The sequence below is a fragment of the Dipodomys merriami genome, unplaced genomic scaffold, assembly GCF_024711535.1.
Source record: "Dipodomys merriami isolate MVZ:Mamm:240054 unplaced genomic scaffold, mDipMer1.0.p SCAF_138, whole genome shotgun sequence".
Lineage (NCBI taxonomy): Eukaryota > Metazoa > Chordata > Mammalia > Rodentia > Heteromyidae > Dipodomys > Dipodomys merriami.
Window position 1 is genome coordinate 2447667 of NW_027202693.1, and position 17092 is coordinate 2464758.

The 17092-nt window shown below is 44.0% G+C and overlaps 1 protein-coding gene across 1 annotated transcript; it reads right to left on the reverse strand.

Annotated features, from left to right (window-relative positions):
• Positions 1-1486: 1486 nt before the first annotated feature.
• Positions 1487-12157, reverse strand: LOC138825608 (mpv17-like protein). Its single transcript, XM_070020303.1, has 4 exons — positions 11848-12157; positions 10814-10884; positions 5976-6005; positions 1487-5772 (listed from the first exon to the last, which is right to left on the reverse strand). The coding sequence occupies exons 1-4, from the start codon at positions 12155-12157 to the stop codon at positions 5593-5595; spliced, it is 591 nt and encodes a 196-aa protein (XP_069876404.1). The 3' UTR covers positions 1487-5592.
• Between the last annotated feature and the right edge of the window lie 4935 nt (positions 12158-17092).

Below are 17092 nucleotides of genomic sequence, written 5' to 3' on the forward strand. Positions count from 1 at the left end.
GCCATCATATACACAGGGAAGATTTTCCCTTTGGGTTAGTGGTTTGAATTTCAGTTTTGTAACTTACAACCCTCAAGCAGAAATCAGAACAATGCTTGAAAATTTTACAAACCCCAAACCTTAGCTCTACATGTAACTTGATTTCATTGTTTCTGTCCCAGTTCAAATCAGAGAGCTAACTGCTGCATGTTGTGTACAAGGAAGAGTATCTCATCTCCCACACTTTAAATTAATTTCCCGACAGCGACTTGCTACTTCCCTCCCAGTCACACAAGTTCAACTATAACAAACCGTTCCCACAACAGCAATTCTATCAACAGAAAGACACCAAAAATAAAGATGCAATATTAAAAACAGGATAAATCTACGAGACTCTCTCTCCAATTAGCCAGTAAAATGCTGGACTGAGCTTGGCTCTGGTGGCTCACACCTGTCATCCTAGCTACTCAGGAGGCTGAGATCTGAGGAACGCGGTTCAAAGTCAGCCCTGGCAAGAAGGTTCATGAGGGCTGGGAATGTGGCTTAGTGGCAGAGTGCTTGCCTAGCATGCATGAAGCCCTGGGTTCAATTTCTCAGTACCACATACACAGAAAAACCTGGAAGAGGTGCTGTGGCTCAAGTGGTAGAGCACTAGCCTTAAGCACAGAGAATCTCAGGGACAGTGCGTAGGCCTGCACACTGTCCTTGAGTTCAAGCCCCAGGACTGGCAAAAAGAAAGTTCATGAGACTTATCTCCAATGAACTACCAGGAAACCAGAAGTGTCACTGTAAGTCAAAGTGGTAGAGCACAAGCCTTGAGCGAAAGAGCTCAGGGACAGCTGGGCGCTGATCACTCACACCTATAATCCTAGCTACTCAGGAGGCTGAGATCTGACAATCGTGGTTCAAAGCCAGCCCAGGCAGGAATGTTCGTGAGACTCATCTCCAATTAACCATCAGAAAACCAGAAGTGGCCCAGTGGCTCAAGTGGTAGATTGCGAGCCTTGAACTAAGGAGCCTCAGGGACAGTGCCTAGGCCCAGAGTTCAAGACCCACGACCAACCAAAAAAAAAAAATTCAGATTCAGCACCCAGGCCCTGAGTTCAACCCACAACCTACCAAAAAAAAAATTCTGGACAGGAGGTGTGGCTCACCACACCAGTGGTGAGCAAAGAAAGTTAAGGAAGAATGCAAGGGCTAGCACTGGAAAAATAAAATCCAAGCCACACATACACACCAATACATACACACAAAATGTATGTGTACATGTGTGTATGAAAATGAATCCTCAAAGGTGAGTCTTTAGAAGCAACCAATAATCAAATAAAGCACATAGCAATGATGCATGAATTAGAAATTATGACTGTGAGTTGTCCCTCTTAAAGAAACTATGCATACTCATTTAGCCCAGTGAAGCAGTCAACATAATAAGCCACCCAACACATCAGAGTTGAAATTCTGGAGGTTTTAATGTAAAGAAAATAGAACAAATTTTGTACTCAAACCATTCAAAACCACAAGTCGCAATTTTTAATGAAGTACTAGAGATTGACTGTTTTCCTCTTGGAACCAGAACATTTGGTCCTTTTTCTCATTAAACTGCTTCTTATTCTGGCCCAAGCCGAATAACACACATCAGGTAATAATCAACTGTCATCTGTATGAATGAATCTCTGTCAATCATGGACTGGCTAGTGATTGAATACTCTATCACCCTACCGAACAGATTTTGAGAAAAATATGGATGTCTTCCAAAGAGACCCACAAACTTGGTTCATCAAAAATTTTAAATAGGGGGGAGGGGGGAGGCGGGGAAGGGAAGTGAAGGGTAAACAAAGGAGGAGGCTGCAATGCTTGGTAAGAAATGTATGCATTATCCTGCCCATGTAATTGTAGCCCCTCTGTACAGTATGTTCTCAAATAAAATAAAATACAATTAAAAAAAAAGAAAAAAAAGAAATGTACTCATTATCTTGCCCATGTAATTGTAACCCCTCCGTACAGTATTTTCACAATAAAAAATAAATAAAAATTAAAAAAAAAATTTTAAACATACACCAAACTGTCAAATGGCCTAATTCTCTCTCATCTCACCAACCATGATACAGATATGATACAGATATTTCCAAAAATGAAAATGGCTCATAAGGTGCAAGTTATACATGATTTTTTAATTGCATGTAAGCTGAGTAATCACACATATCTTCATCCCTTTATACTTTCAACATTCCCAATTTCCTGGCAGTTCATTGAAGATAAGAGTCTCACGAACTTTACTTTTTTTTTTTTTTTGGCCAGTTCTGGGGCTTGAATTCAGGGTCTGGGCATTGTTCCTGAGCTTCTCTGTGCTCAATGCTAGCACTCTACCATTTGAGCCACAGTGCCATTTCCAGTGTTTTCTGTTTGTGTGGTACTGAGGAATGGAACCCAGGGCTTCGTGCATTGCACATCTCAGGCCAGTGCTCTGCCACTGAGCTGCCCCTCAATATTTCCTGTCTTCTTGCTCTTTCCTCAAAACCCCTTTCTCATGTCAGTCACAGCCATTTTCTTCTTTATTATTATTTGTTGGTACTGTAGTTTGAACTCAGGGCCTTGTACTTGGTGGGCCGGCGCTCTACCACATGAGCCATATTTCCACCTCTAGATATAATTGTGTGTGTGTGTGTGTGCGCACGCACGCGCTGGTCATGGGTCATGAACTCAGGGCCGGGACACTATCCCTGAGCTTTTTATTTACTTATTTTTTTCTAGTTCTGGGCTTTGAACTCAGGGCCTGGGCACTGTCCCTGAGCCTCTTTGTGCTCAAGGCTAGCATTCTACCGCTTGAACCACAGCACCACTTCTGTTTTTTGAGTGGTTAATTGGAAATAAATGTCTCCCTGGAACTTTTATGCCTTGACTGGCTTTGAACCATGATTCTCAAACCTCAGCCGCCTGAGTAGATAGGATTATAGGAATGAGCCTCCAGAGCCAGCTAAGCCTGAGCTTTTTTGCTCCAGGCTAGCACTCTACCACTTGAGCCACAGCTCCACTTCTGGCTCTTATGGTAGTTAACTGGAGATAGGAGTCTCAAGGACTTTCCTGCATTGGTTTGGCTTTGAACCGCAATCCTCAGATTTCAGCTTTCTGAGGAGCTAGGATACTAGGCATGAGCCACCAGCGCCTGGCTTCTTGTACTTTTTGATGACAAAAGTTGTCTTACATATTGTGAAATACTTTTCTGTATTACGTTAACTACTGTTAAACTAATGTAAATATCCAGTTGTTTTAGAATTCAATCATCAAGAAATTACTAATGTAAAATATTTTCATATCAATTACACTCACATAAATTATATACTTAGAAATTATACACTTATGACCTATGTACACAGTCATACAAATTACATGTGTAGAAAGTTAGGTATACATTTTTTTTTTTCTGATTTGGGGCTTGAACTCAGGGCTTTGGTGCTTCTCCCTGAGCTCTTTTGCTCAAGGCTAGCACTCTACCACTTTGAGCCACAGCACCACTTCTAGTTTTCTGGTGGTTCATTGGAGTTAACAGTCTCATGGACTTTCCTGCCCAGGTTGGCTTTGAACCATGATCCTCAGTTCTCAGCCTCCTGAGTAGCTAGGATGACAGGCGTGAGCCACCAACACCTGGCGTATGTATACATTCTTGATCATAAATATAAATTCTCAAACTAAGAATTTAGTACTTCATTACTTGAAGTTTGTGAAATTTGCCATTGGAACCAACAAGATTATGAAATAATTAACTTGTAGATAAAATTTGCTAAAACTTCTTGAGATATTCACATACAATTTATTATTTTGTTTAGAGACAAGTCTCAAAAATTTTGGCCAGGCTGGTCTGAAACTCATGGCTGAAGTGTTCCTCCTGCCTCAGGTTTCTGAGCAGCTGAGACTACAAGAATGTGCCACCACACCTGGTTATTCACATAATTTTTAATCCTGATGGGGTTGAGATTAGACAAAGTGAACAAATCTGAAAGACTAGGTCAAGTGTCTCAAATCTACCTTAAAGAGTAAAAATTTATTTTTGAAGCCCCGAATTTTAGAGATGTAATATCAGAGATCAAGGGATGTAGCTCAGTGGTAGAGCCTTGAATGAAAGAAAATAAATGAAAATACCAGATGATGCAGTGTGAAATTTAGAATAATTATGTTCCCTGATACAGAATAGATTAGAGTTCTTCCTGACAGAGGAAGAAATTTTTTTTACAACTTTCACTCACGATAGTTCATTAAGAAGCCAGATATTTCATATATTTAGGAAATATACTATATATATATATATATATATCTGTAGTGTCATCAAATATGTTCAAAACTAGAAAATGTTAATTTAAAAGTACTATGCTAGACATAATAATATAAAAGCCAAAGATATCAATAAAATATTCTATAAAGAATATGTCTGTCTGACATGATTCCTTTTTTAGATGATAAAAATGTGCTTATAGAATTTAATATCAGCATAATCACAAATTACAGATCATTGGGGGAAAACATGATCATCAAGTATTTCATCTGAATTAAATAAAAATTTACTATCAGAACTATTTTTGGTATAAAAGGTGATCTGATTCAAAAGTGTATAGCAAACAACCTGAGTTTTTGTTTTTTGTTTTTTTTAGAATAGATCCTTTTTAAAAATCCCAGTGGCTCATGCCTGTCATCTTAGTGACTCAGAAGGCTGAAATCTGAAGATTAAGGTTCCAAGCCAGCCTGGGTAGGAAAGTCTGTGAGACTCTTATCTCAAAAAAAAAAAAAAAAAAAGAAGAAGAAGAAGAAAAAAAAAGAAAGAAAGAAAGAAAGAGAAAGAAAGGGAGAAAGAGAAAGAAAGAAACAAAGGGAGAAAGAGAAAGAAAGAAAGAAAAAGAGACAGAGAGAGAAAGAAAGCTGGAAGTGGAGCTGTGGGCTCACGTGGTAGAGTGCTAGCCTTGAGAAAAAAATAATAATAATAAAAGCTCAGGGATATTATCCAGGAACTGAGTTCAAGCCCTGGGATTGGCACATCAAAATAAAATAATAATAATAATAATAATAATAATAATAATAATAATAAATAAAACGCTGGGCATATGAATTTTACTGGCATTAAAATATTCAAATAGAAATATTAATAATTCTTTTGTGTGTGGAGGGGGTCTGGTCGTGGGGCCTGAACTCTGGGCCTGGGTGCTGTCCCTCAGCTCTTCAGCTCAAGGCTAGCGCTCTACCACTTGAACCACAGCGCCACTTCTGGCTTTTTTTTTCTACTTATGTGGTGCTGAGGAATCGAACCCAGGGCCTCAGGCATGCAAGGCAAGCGCTCTACCACTGAGCCACCTTCCCAGCCCCAGAAATATTAATAATTCTGAAATGACCTTTTGCCACTGGTGATGAGTTTAGCCAAAATACTAGAGGAAGCATTAAAGAATGAAGACTCTCCGACTAGAATAGGGGAGAAGGTTCAGGTAAAAGTTAAAGGATGACTAATCATCTCCATCTTCAAAGTGCAGCACGTAACTGAGTGGCAAGTGTTTTCTGTGTGAAGCAGCCAGTTCATGGAGGCGGGGCCCTTGGCCATGGGGTGGGGCGTGGGGGGAGGCGCTGCCAGGCTTCTCATTTCTCAGGGGATCCTTCCTCTGTGGAGGCCTCCTTCTTATGGAGGAAGACGAACAGCGACTCCAAAGTGCCATCCCCGCTCTGCTGTGAAAAGCAAAGGAATGTGGCCCAGAAAAATCCACAGAGTCCAGTGTAGGCCGTCCGCCAGTGCACCGGGACAAGGCTGAAGTTGGTCAGCTGGAACACACAGGGAGAGTCTGTTAGCCTGCCAGAAGCCCAGGCCGTGAGCCAACAAGCCGGGGAGGTTTGGGGCTGATGGTTGTGGTTGATTTGGGTTTTAGGGTGTTTTTGCTTTTTGTTTTTTTTTTTTTTTTTTGCAATGTCTCACCATGCTGGGGGCTACATCTCCAGCCCCAGATTCTAAGTCATTTGAAACTTACCTGAACAAAAGGCCAGTACATGAGACCACTCTGGAAGAAAGAAAACCTTTTATTAGCACGCTTGCTAAGTCATTCAAAATAAGCACACCGTTCAGTCTATCAAAACAAAACAAAGCAAAAAAAAAAAAAAAAAGACAGGTTGTATTCCCAGGCAGTACTACATTTCCAACTAAGCTGATTAAATTAACTACTTAAAACCTCAAAGGTAAAGAGCTGGGAGAAAAGCAATTGGCCCAATATTGTGTGTGTGTGTGTGTGTGTGTGTGTGTGTGTGTGTGTGTGTGTGTGTGTGTGTGTGTGTGTGTGTGTGTGTGTGTGTGTGTGTGTTTGCGTGAGTGCACTGGTACAAGGACTTAAACTCAGGGCCTAGGCCCTGTCCCTTAGCTTTTTTGCTTAAAATTGGCACTTGAGCCACAGCTTCAGTTTTGGCTTCCAGTGTAAGTTAACTGGAGATAAGATTCCTGCTACGGTTAGCTTCAAGCCTCAATCCTTGGATCTTAGCCTCCTGAGTAGCTAGAATTACAGGTTTGAGCACATAGCACCTGGCCCAAGATACTTTTATTAGTTATATTCATAAGTGCAGAATGAAGTCAACTGGCACTAGTACCAATTCCTTCCAGAAAGTATCACATAGGAGGTTGGAGGTATGACTTAGTTGGTAGAGGGCTAGCCAAGGAGTGAAAATGTCAGGTCTTGGGCCTAAAAACAAAGAAAACAAAAGGAAAGGGAAGAAAAGAAAATGTATATATTTACATTGTAATTTTCCAGTAAGCATAAGCAAATGAGGCAGAAATATGTTTATAAAAACAGGATCAGCTGTACACAGTGGCTCATGCCTATAATCCTAGCTACTGAGGGGGCTGAAATATGAGGATCACGGTTCAAAGCCAACCTGGGAGCTGGGCACCAGTGGTTCACACCTGTCATCCTAGATACTCAGGAGGCTGAGATCTGAGGATCCTGGCTCAAAGCCAGCCCGGGCACGAAAGTCTGAGAGACTCTTATCTCCAATTAACCACCAGAAAACCAGAAGTGGCACAGTGGCTCCAGTGGTAGAGCACTTGCCTTGAGCTGAAGAACTCAGGAACAGTGCCCAGGCCCTGAGTTCAAGCCCCATGACTGACAACCCAAAATCAAAACAAAACGAAACAACAGCAACAAAAAAGATGCAAGATGGTTGCTAGGATATGGAAACTAGCCTGAAAGACTGGCCAAACGTGAGACACTTGAGTATGCTAAATCAACACAGTAAGGAATTATAACCCACCGATTAAAAAAAAAAAAAAAGGAAATAAACATAAAAAGGAATGCAGAAGCAGTTTGGAGGAAGCATGTTCACAGTGGAATGCTGAGTGCCACCTGGTGTGTGCGGATGTGGCAGAGGTAGAAACTAACCCCTGCAACACCACGTCCAGCTACTGATTGAGATGGGGTCTTACATTTATCCCTGGCCTGGAACTGGCCTGGAACTACGATTCTCCTCTTCTCCAAGGATACTTGCCTCCACAGCAGTTAAGGTTATAGACATGAGCTACCACACCCTTGCTAGGAAGCAATATCATGATCGATTTTTTTTTTTTTTTTTGGTCAGTCGTGGGGCTTGAACACTGGGCCTGGGCACTGTCCCTCAGCTCTTCAGCTCAAGGTGAGCGCTCTATCACTTGAGCCACAGCGCCACTTCTGGTTTTCTGGTGGTTGGCTTAGAACCGTGATCCTCAGATCTCAGCCTCCTGAGTAGCTAGGATTATAGACATGAGCCACCAGCACTTGGCTTATGTTTTTGTTGTTGTTAAGGCTGAGGAAATATTGCTGGTTAATAGGCAGTAAAGAAAAATGACAAGTACCAGCCATTTCTGAGGCTAGACTGGGCCTTAGGTCAGAGAGAAAAGGGACGAGATAAAACTGGTCCAGTGGGGAAAATGGGATATGGATGGTATGTTAAAGTATCTTTGTAACATTTGAAATTGCAAACTCTAGTAACCTAGAGAACTGAGGCTGGGGAAGAAATATTCTTGTTCTTAAAAAATAGATACTTAAGTATCCAAGGGTAACAGATAATTCCGTATAAGCCAGCTCCCAAGTGGTTCAAGAAAATGTATGTTTGGCTACATGGAGGGATGAATGATAGAGGCTGGATAGATGCATGGATGATGGATTGCTGATAAACAGATGCTGAATAGATGGATGGATGGATAGATAAGTGGGTAGATGAATTGAAGGATGAAAGTATGGAGCAAGCAAATAATAAAGTCAATGGGGCTTTATCATGACAAAGCAAATGTTACCAAGTGGTGAATTTGCATCGGGGGACGTGAATGTTTGTCAAGCCTGATCTTTAAGTTCTGTAAGTTTGAAATTATTAGCTGTTCTTTAAATTCTCTAGTTTTATATCATTCCAAGTCATTTCTTAAAACTATAAAAGAGAAGAATAGCAGACATGTTTCTAAAAGATAACATGCAGTACAGCTGGCCAAAAGAGCCCAAAATTGCCAGCCATCTGTGCAGAAAATAAAACACAAATCACAAACCTCCCCCAAACCCGAGTGTGACGTAGACAGGAACAACAAATAAATGAGGCCCGTCCTTCCGAAGGTTTTTCAGAAGAATATGAAGCAGGCAGGGGCTGGTCCTCAACAACAATCACCATTACTCACTCTTACAAGACATGTTTCCAGATGCTTCTTTTAGACTCTAAACATTTGTATTCTTAGTTTCATTGATCAAGCTTGGCTAAAGACAGCCTAGTTTGGACCCAATTCTGCAGGATCTAAAGACCTCTAGCTCTTAACTCTCCTCTGTTTGGACATCTCTGAGAATAATCTAAGGGGTCTAAAAGACATTTCCCAAACTGTTGGCATCTTCCCTTCTTCTCAAATCAGCGCCCTTTCTTCTTGCTGAAGCCGGAAACCTGTGTCAAACATCCACACTTCTGACCTTTCATCAAGCTGTCTGTTCTACCTCCTAAATACTTCCAGATCCTTCCTGCGACCCCCCTGCTTCTTTGCTCTTGCCTTGTCTTTCCCTCCTTTTTTTTTTTTTTTTTTTTTTGTGGCACTGAGGCTAATATTTGAACTCAAGCTCTTGTGCTTGCTATGTAGATGCTCTACCACTTCAGCCATGCCTCCCATCCTCTTTGCTCCATGCCTCCAGTCCAGTCCTGCTTTTGGCCCAAGCTGTGAAGGAAACAAGAATCTATCTCAAAACAATAACCAGCAAAAAAAAAAGTCAGGCCTGGAGATGTAGCTTCCGAAACAAGAGCACCTCCCTAGCAAGTGTGAGGACCCAAGTTCAAACCCCCTAGCACCACCAGAAAATAAATATTGATTGTTCACTGAATGCTCACTGAATAAGTGAATAAACTATTCGTTGATCTGAAGTATATAAATTTGTCATGAGCAAACACAACAGCAGGTGACTTTCTTCATGCCTGGAATAACCAGAAGAAACATTATATTCTATAAACACCTTTGTGATTAATGTCTTAAGAAGGCTTTTGTTTTGTTTTGTTTTACATAAGGACTCAGGCAAATACACACCTGGGTATGAAGGTGAGACTGATTTCTGTAATTCCTGCTTTGTAAATAGCGTCTAAAACTTAGCCTCTAAAACTTACCAAACTGTGGTCAGTAAGAGTAAATAGGATATCATCAGAAATCATTATGAACACAGGGGGGGGTGAGGGATGCAAATATATAATTTCTTTCTCATTCTTGAGGAGGTAGAGCCAATCCCCCCAAGCATCTCCTCATTCATTATGCAAAACCAAAACAATGGCTAGGAGCTTGGCTCAAGTGGTAGAACTCTTGCCTGGCATTCATGGGGCCCTGAGTTCAATCCCTAGTCCTTGAAAATATTCCAACTGGGCCCTGGACTGCATGCATGCAATTCCAGTTACTTAGGAGGCTGAGCCAGGAGGATCACTTGAGCCCAGAAATTTGAGACCAGCATAATAAAAAAAAAGGCTGGGAATGTGGCTCAGTGGTAGAGTGCTTGCCTAACATGCATGAAGCCCTGGGTTCCATTCCTCAGTACCACATACACAGAAAAAGCCAGAAGTGGCATTGTGGCTTTAGTGGTAGAGTGCTAGCTTTGAGCAAAAGAAACTTAGGATAGCATCCAGGCCCTGAGTTCAAGCCCCAGGACTGGCAAAAAAAAAAAAAAATCTCTTGCTCAAAATTTGGAACTCTTGCTGGGTGCTGGTGGCTCACCCCTGTAATCCTAGCTACTCAGAAGGCTGAGAGCTGAGGATCATGGTTCAAAGCCAGCCCTGACAGGAAAGTCCATGAGACTCCAATAAACCATTCAAAAAAACCGGAACTGATGCTGTGGCTCCAGTGGTAGAGTGCTTCGCCTTGCACTGAAGAGCTGAGGCACAGCACTCAGGCCCAGAGTTCAAGCCCCACCACCGACAAAAAAAAATTGGGACTCTTGAGCCAACCAAACTCTTGAGCCCTAACTTAAGAGCAGTTTCACTGAAAATGTACATACTGTTAAAAGATACTCAAATATGTATGTATTACGTTTTTTCAAGAGCCTGTCTTAGCGGGGCACTGGTGGTTCACACCTGTCATCCTAACTACTCAGGAGGCTATGGTCTTAGGATGGAAGTTTGAAGTCAGCTGGAGCAGAGATGTCCCCATGAAACTGTTATCTCTAACCACTCAAAAACTGGAAAGTTGGGGTGGGAAGGCAGCTTAGTGGTAGAGTGCTTGCCTTGCATGCATAAGGCCCTGGGTTTGAATCCTCAGCACAAAGAGGCTTGGGGATGGGGCCCAGGCTGAGTTCAAACCCTGCAACTACCACCACCACCAACAACAACAAAAAGCAGCCCATCTTACCTTATATGTATTCCAGAATTTCTGTCTTAGGTCCAAAAATACGTCGTCCTTTCCCTGGAGAAAACTCATACCTGTTCACAAAACACACAGAATTGTAAAAGATGCTTCCAGGAGGGCACTGATGGCTCAGGCCTGTAATCCTAGCTACTTAAGAGAATGAGGCTGAGATCTGAGGGTCGAGATTCCAAGCCAGGGGGGGCAGGCAAATCCAAGAGATAATCTTGTCTCCAATTAAGGGGGGAGGGGGGAGAGCTTGTGGCTCCAACTGGTGGAACACCCACCAGCTGTTGGGGTAAAAGGCTGAAAGGAGAACGCAAAGCAAGCTGTCCATTCTAAAACTGGGGACATCACAAAAGAATGTAGTAAATCTTAAATTACAATAGCAGGTGATGGAATTACAGCCAAACAAACAAACAAACAAACAAAACACATTAAAGCAGAATGGCCAGGCGCTGGTATCTCATGCATGTAAATCCCAGCTACTCAGGAGTCTGAGATCGAAGGATCAAGGTCTAAAGCCAGCTGGGGCAGAAAAGTCCAGAAGACTCTGATCGCCAAGTAACTAGCAAAAAGCTGGAAGTGGAGCTGTGGCTCAAGTGGTAGCATGTCAGCTTTAGGGTCTGAGGGTGGGGGAGCCAAGTTAAGAATGTGAGACCCTAAATTCAAGACCCAACACACACACACACACACACACACACACACACACACACACACACACCTAGACCCAGCCTTGAACTGGTGACAAACCCAGCCTCTCAGCTCCGACTCTAGCATGCTGGAACTCTAGCTCCCCAATCCCGGAGCTCCACCAACAGTGTGTCCCCCACCCCCAATTTTCCTTCCCTCCCTCCCCTCCCCCAGGCTCTGGCCACCTCCCCCCCCCCAGTACCCGGCCTTCTAACAGCTCCCAGCTCCAGCCTGAGCCCGAACCCCAAGCATCCACCCCGGCTCCCCATCCCCTGGAATCCTCCCCCACTCCCGGCCCCCCAACCCCGGGCCTCGGGGCCCCGTGGCCTCCGTGGGGAGCCCCTCACCCGCGTAGAAGGCCGAGAGGGCGATGGGCCCCCCCACCGTCTGGTCGCACAGCACCTTGGCCAGCACGGCGCGCGGCGCGCGGCCCGGCAGCGCGCGCTCCAGCAGCCGCAGCCACGCGTAGTTGAAGTGGCCGTGGAAGGTGACGGCCAGGGTGGCCACGCTGCGCGTCTGCCGCCAGTCGGCGGGGCCTCCGCGGAGCTGCTGCTGCGCCGCGTCGCCCGCCGAGAAGAGCCCGGCGTACAGCAGCACGTTGGTGGGCCACGGGTAGCGCCGGGCCGCGTGCTGCAGCGCCCGCCACCAGCTCGCCATGCCCGCCTGCCCGCGCCGCCGCCACCGACACCTACACCTCTTCCCTCACGGTCCCCACCTGCACCTGTCTGCTGCCCGGCGATTGGGCGCCGCCCCCACCGCGCACACCCAATCCGGTGCCCGCTGCCTGCCTCAGGGGGCGGAGTCCTGGCCTGGCCCCGCCCAGGGCTCAGGGACACAGGGCAGACAGGAGGTGGGTTCGGCCTGTGATGGGCAGAGGGGCTGGCAGGATTCGGAACTTCGCGTGAGTGTGCCTGGCGTTTGAGGGGGGTTTTGGTTTTGGGGGTGCGGGGTTGGAGAGATTGAGGATGTTTCTTAATAGGCATGCTTAAAAAAAATGCCCTGGGCTGGGAAGGTGGCTCAGTGGTAGAGTGCTTGCCTAGCATGCATGAAGCCCTGGGTTCCATTCCTCAGCACCACATACACAGAAAAAGCCAGGCGTGGCGCTGTGGCTCCAGGGTAGAGGGCTAGCCTTCAGCAAAAGAAGCTCAGGGACAGTGCCCAGGCCCTGAGTTCAAGCCCCAGGACTGGCAAAATAAATAAATAAAAATGCCCTTTGAGTTGTGCATCATAGAACAGTGGGGTTTGTGGCTTGTGATTTCTCTGTGTGGAAGAAAAGATGTAGCGAGACCCAGTTATCCAAAGGGCGATGTGTTTTAAACACTTGTGTGTGAAGCATTGGTGCTTTCAGTTTATACAGCGTCCTGGGGCATTATGTCATTTCGCTGGCAAATGTCAAAAGTCAAAATCGGAGGCATTCAGTGAATGCGGCACTGTGTCTGCCCACGGCCTTCGCTCCTCAGACTACCACCCTTAGTGGCCAGGGCCTCCCACCAGCTGAGCTGAGTTCCCAGAGAAGCTCCTAGAAGCTCAGGTCAGTAGGCCTTATACCACAAATGGAATTTTTGAGCCTATGGAATTTTTAATTAAAAGAGAGTATGTGTGTGTGTGTGTGTGTGTGTGTGTGTGTGTGTGTGTGTGTATGCGTATGCGTGCATGCATGTGTCCCAGTACTGAAGCTTGAACTCAGGGCCTGGTTGCTATCCCTTACTTTTGTCATTCAAGGCTAGTGTCCTACCACTTGAGCCATAGCTCTACTTCCAGCTTTTTGGTGATTTAATGGAGAAAAGAGTCTCTCAGACTTTGCTGCCCAGGCTGGCCTCAAACCCAACTCCTCAGATCTCAGTCACCTAAGTAGCTAGGATTACAAATATGAACCACAGGCACCTGGCAATGTTTAAATTTTTAACTTTAATTTTAAAGTAGTTCCAGGCTTAAAAAAAAAAGTAGCCAAAACAGATAGAACAAAAAAATGACAAAAAACATACAAATGGTTCACATATACTCTTCATCTAACCTTCCCCAAATATTGACCTCTTACATAACATGAAAATACTGATGTAATACAGTTACCCAACCTTCAGACTGATCTTAGTCAAATGACTTCCAGAAAGTCCTTTGCTCCTGCCTGACAGCGAGTCCTGGTGCATCTTGTATGGCCCTGGATTGATTTTCACATTGCTTATTTTATTTTTATTTTGCCAGTTCTGAGGCTTGAACTCAGGGCCTGGGCACTGTCCCTGAGCTTCTTTAGCTCAAGGGTAGCACTCTGCTACTTGAGCCATAGCACCACTTCTGGCTTTTTCTGCACAGGTGGTACTAAGGAATCAAACCCAGGGCTTCATGCATGCTAGGCAAGCACTCTACCACTGAGCCACATTCCCAGCCCACATTACTTAAGTCTTAATCACATCTTTAATTCTCCATTGTGGGGCATAGAACCAGTTCTTCTGCATGCCATCCCTCAATGTATTATCCCATTATTGAGAGCTAAATTGTGTGTCCCCCAAATTCCCAACCCCCAGATATGTTTGCAGTTCAAGGGAAGACTCTCAAAGAGGTGATCAAGGACAGTAGGTGTGACTCAAGTGTCAGAACACCACTCAGCCATGTTGACACTGGCACACACACATACGATTGCTTTAAAATGAGGTCAGTAGGGTAGGCAGTTTGTCTGGTGTCCTTATAAGCTCTTAGGCAAAGACATCCATTTATGCAGAGGAAAGGCTGTCTGGAAGGAAAGGAAAGAGATTCAGAGTGAAACCTTGGTCTTGAACTCAAACTCTAACACTGTGAAAAGGTAACTTCTATTGTTTTTTTGCCCCAATCTGTTGTGTTTTATTACGGGAGACTTCTCTATTCCATTCTTGGCAATCTTGCAGTTTCTTTGACCTTTGTCTACCTATTGATCCATTGGTTTCTACTCTGCTCTGTTCCCGAGTAAATCTGTCAGACTTTTCCAACGAGATGCAGTTCTAGCTCACCTGCCCGTCACCTTCTTTGCTTATATCCCTTTTGTGTGGTTTTCTGGTTGTGGCTTTAACATATTACCCCCCAAAAAATGGGATGGCTTTATACAAATCTGTTGTCATGTGTATGTATGAGTGTGTGTATCTGTGTCACCTGTAAAAGTCTGTCATTGAAGTCTATATTCCACAAATAAACAAAAATGTGGTATTTAGCTTTTTGTGCTGTCCTGTTTTGTTTTTTCCCCAAGGCCAGTACTCTACCATTTGAGCCACAGCTCCACTTCTGGCTTTTTTTTTTTTTTTTTTTTTTTTTTGGTAGTTAATTGGAGATAAGAGTCTCATGGATCTTTTCCTGCCTCATCTGGCTTAAAACTATGATCTCTCAGATCTCAGCCTCCTGAGTAGCTAGAATCGCAGGTGCGAGCCACCAGTGCCAGGCCAGAATCCTTTTGTGCATATTTTGACAATAAAAAGGTTTTGTTCTTTTTACCTTCTAGCCACTATTAGTGAACGCTGGGTCCCCTAATGAAGCACGGGAAGACCTGAGCGGTCTCAGGGTTGCCACCTGGAGTTGCTTTCGGGGATTGCATTCTTCTCTGAAATTGCTCAGAAAGGTTTAGTGAATGAAATCTATTTCTCACAAGCCATTTACTTTAGAAATTTTAATTCATAAGAGAAAAAACCCATGCAGATACTAGCAGACCAGGCAGTGCAGAAGAACATGAAATGTTGTAATATGGATGTTGCAATGTCTTTATGTTTATCTTCATCCTCGAATCCCTAACCACAAAAGCCTTTACCTACTCTGGAAAAAGCATCCTTGTGCAGTGTCTGCAGAGACTCATGCCTGAAATCCTAGCCACTCAGAAGGCTGAGACAGAGAATCATGGTTCATAGCCAGCCTGGAAAGCAAATCTTCAAGACTCTTACCTCCAATTAACCAGTAAAAAGCTTGGAGTACAGGGGTGAGGAGGGAAGAGGGGAAGGGGAGGAAGGGGAAGAGGGGAGGAGGGGGAAGAAGAAAGGGAGGATGGGAGGGAGGGAGGGAAAACAAGCAAGCAAGCTTTTAATGATACCCATGGTGATCCGTTTGGGGTGCAGTGTACCCAAATGGTAGAGAGCCAGTTGTGAGAGCATGAGTGAGAGGCTCTGACTTCAAGTCCAGACATTAGTGTGGGCACATGCGTGTGCTTGCATGCACACACACACACACACACACACACACACACACACACACACACACACACACACCCTTGCGTCTGTTTAAGAAACCATAGATTCATACTTAAAAAATGAGAAATTCGTGGTTATTTACTCTTTCTCTCTCATCAGTTCCAACTCCTGATTTTTGTCACTTAATTCTATTTTTTCTAAGGTCTCCCTTGTCTTATTTATTATTTAGTTGGGTGTTATTGGTGTGAACCACCATTTCCTTTCTCCTTTGCAGCCAGTAATATGCTGAATTGTGATGATCAGATTTACCTGTCAGTCCATCCACAAGCCAATCATTTTAACAATATTCTTTAGCCACTGGAGTGGAAAAGAACATCATAAACTTGAGAACAAAAATGAAAGCTATGACAATTCCCTTGACCTCCACCTGAGCTTCCTATGGGAGCGGGGAGCTTGTCTTTGTTTGTGCTTCTAGAATCTAATGGGAAAGATTGTTATAAATCAGTGTTTGACAAAGGATGAAGCAGTTTTCCCCATTTCCGCACATTGGATTCACAGTTTACTTTTTTAAACAATAAAGTTAACTGTTAACTCTCTAGAATTTATTTTGTAGAATGTAATCCACAGATAACTGGAGGCCGCTTTAAACATTAAGTGCTTGTTGAGCATGGTGACACACCTAGCACTCCAGAGAGGCAGGATACGTTTGAGACTAGCCTGGGCAATATAATAAAAACTTTTGTCAAAGATAAATTTAAAAAAAAATAAGAGCTGAAGCCGGGCGCTGGTAGCTCACGCCTGTAATCCTAGCTACTCAGGAGGCTGAGATCTGAGGATCGCGGTTCAAAGCCAGCCCGGGCAGGAGAGACCGTGAGACTCCTATCTCCAATAAACCACCAGAAAACCGGAAGTGGCGCTGTAGCTCAAGTGGTAGAGCGCTGGCCTTGAGCTGAAGAGCTGAGGGACAGCGCCCAGGCCCAGAGTTCAAGCCCCACGACTGACCAAAAAAAAAAAAAATAATAAAAAATAAGAGCTGGACTCTGATGGCTCATGCCTGTTATCCTGGCTACTCAGAAAGCTGAGATCTGAGGATTTCAATTCAAAACCAGCATGGGCAGGGAAGTCTAACTGTTTTGTTTTGTTTTGCAGTCCTGAGACTTGAACTCAGGGCCTGAGGACTGTCCCTGAGCTTCTTTTGCTCAAGACTAGCACTCTACTATTTGAGCAACAGTGCCACTTCTGGCTATTTCTGTGTATGTGGTACTGAGAAACCGAACCCAGGGCTTCATGCATGATAGACAAGCACTATACCACTAAGCCACATTCCCAGACTTAAAAAAAAATCTCCAATAAACTTTTCCCCAAATAATAATAATAAAGCTGGAAGTGGAGCTGTGTCTGTAGAGGTAGAATGCTAGCCTTGAGCAAAAAAACCCAAAAAAAACAAAAAACC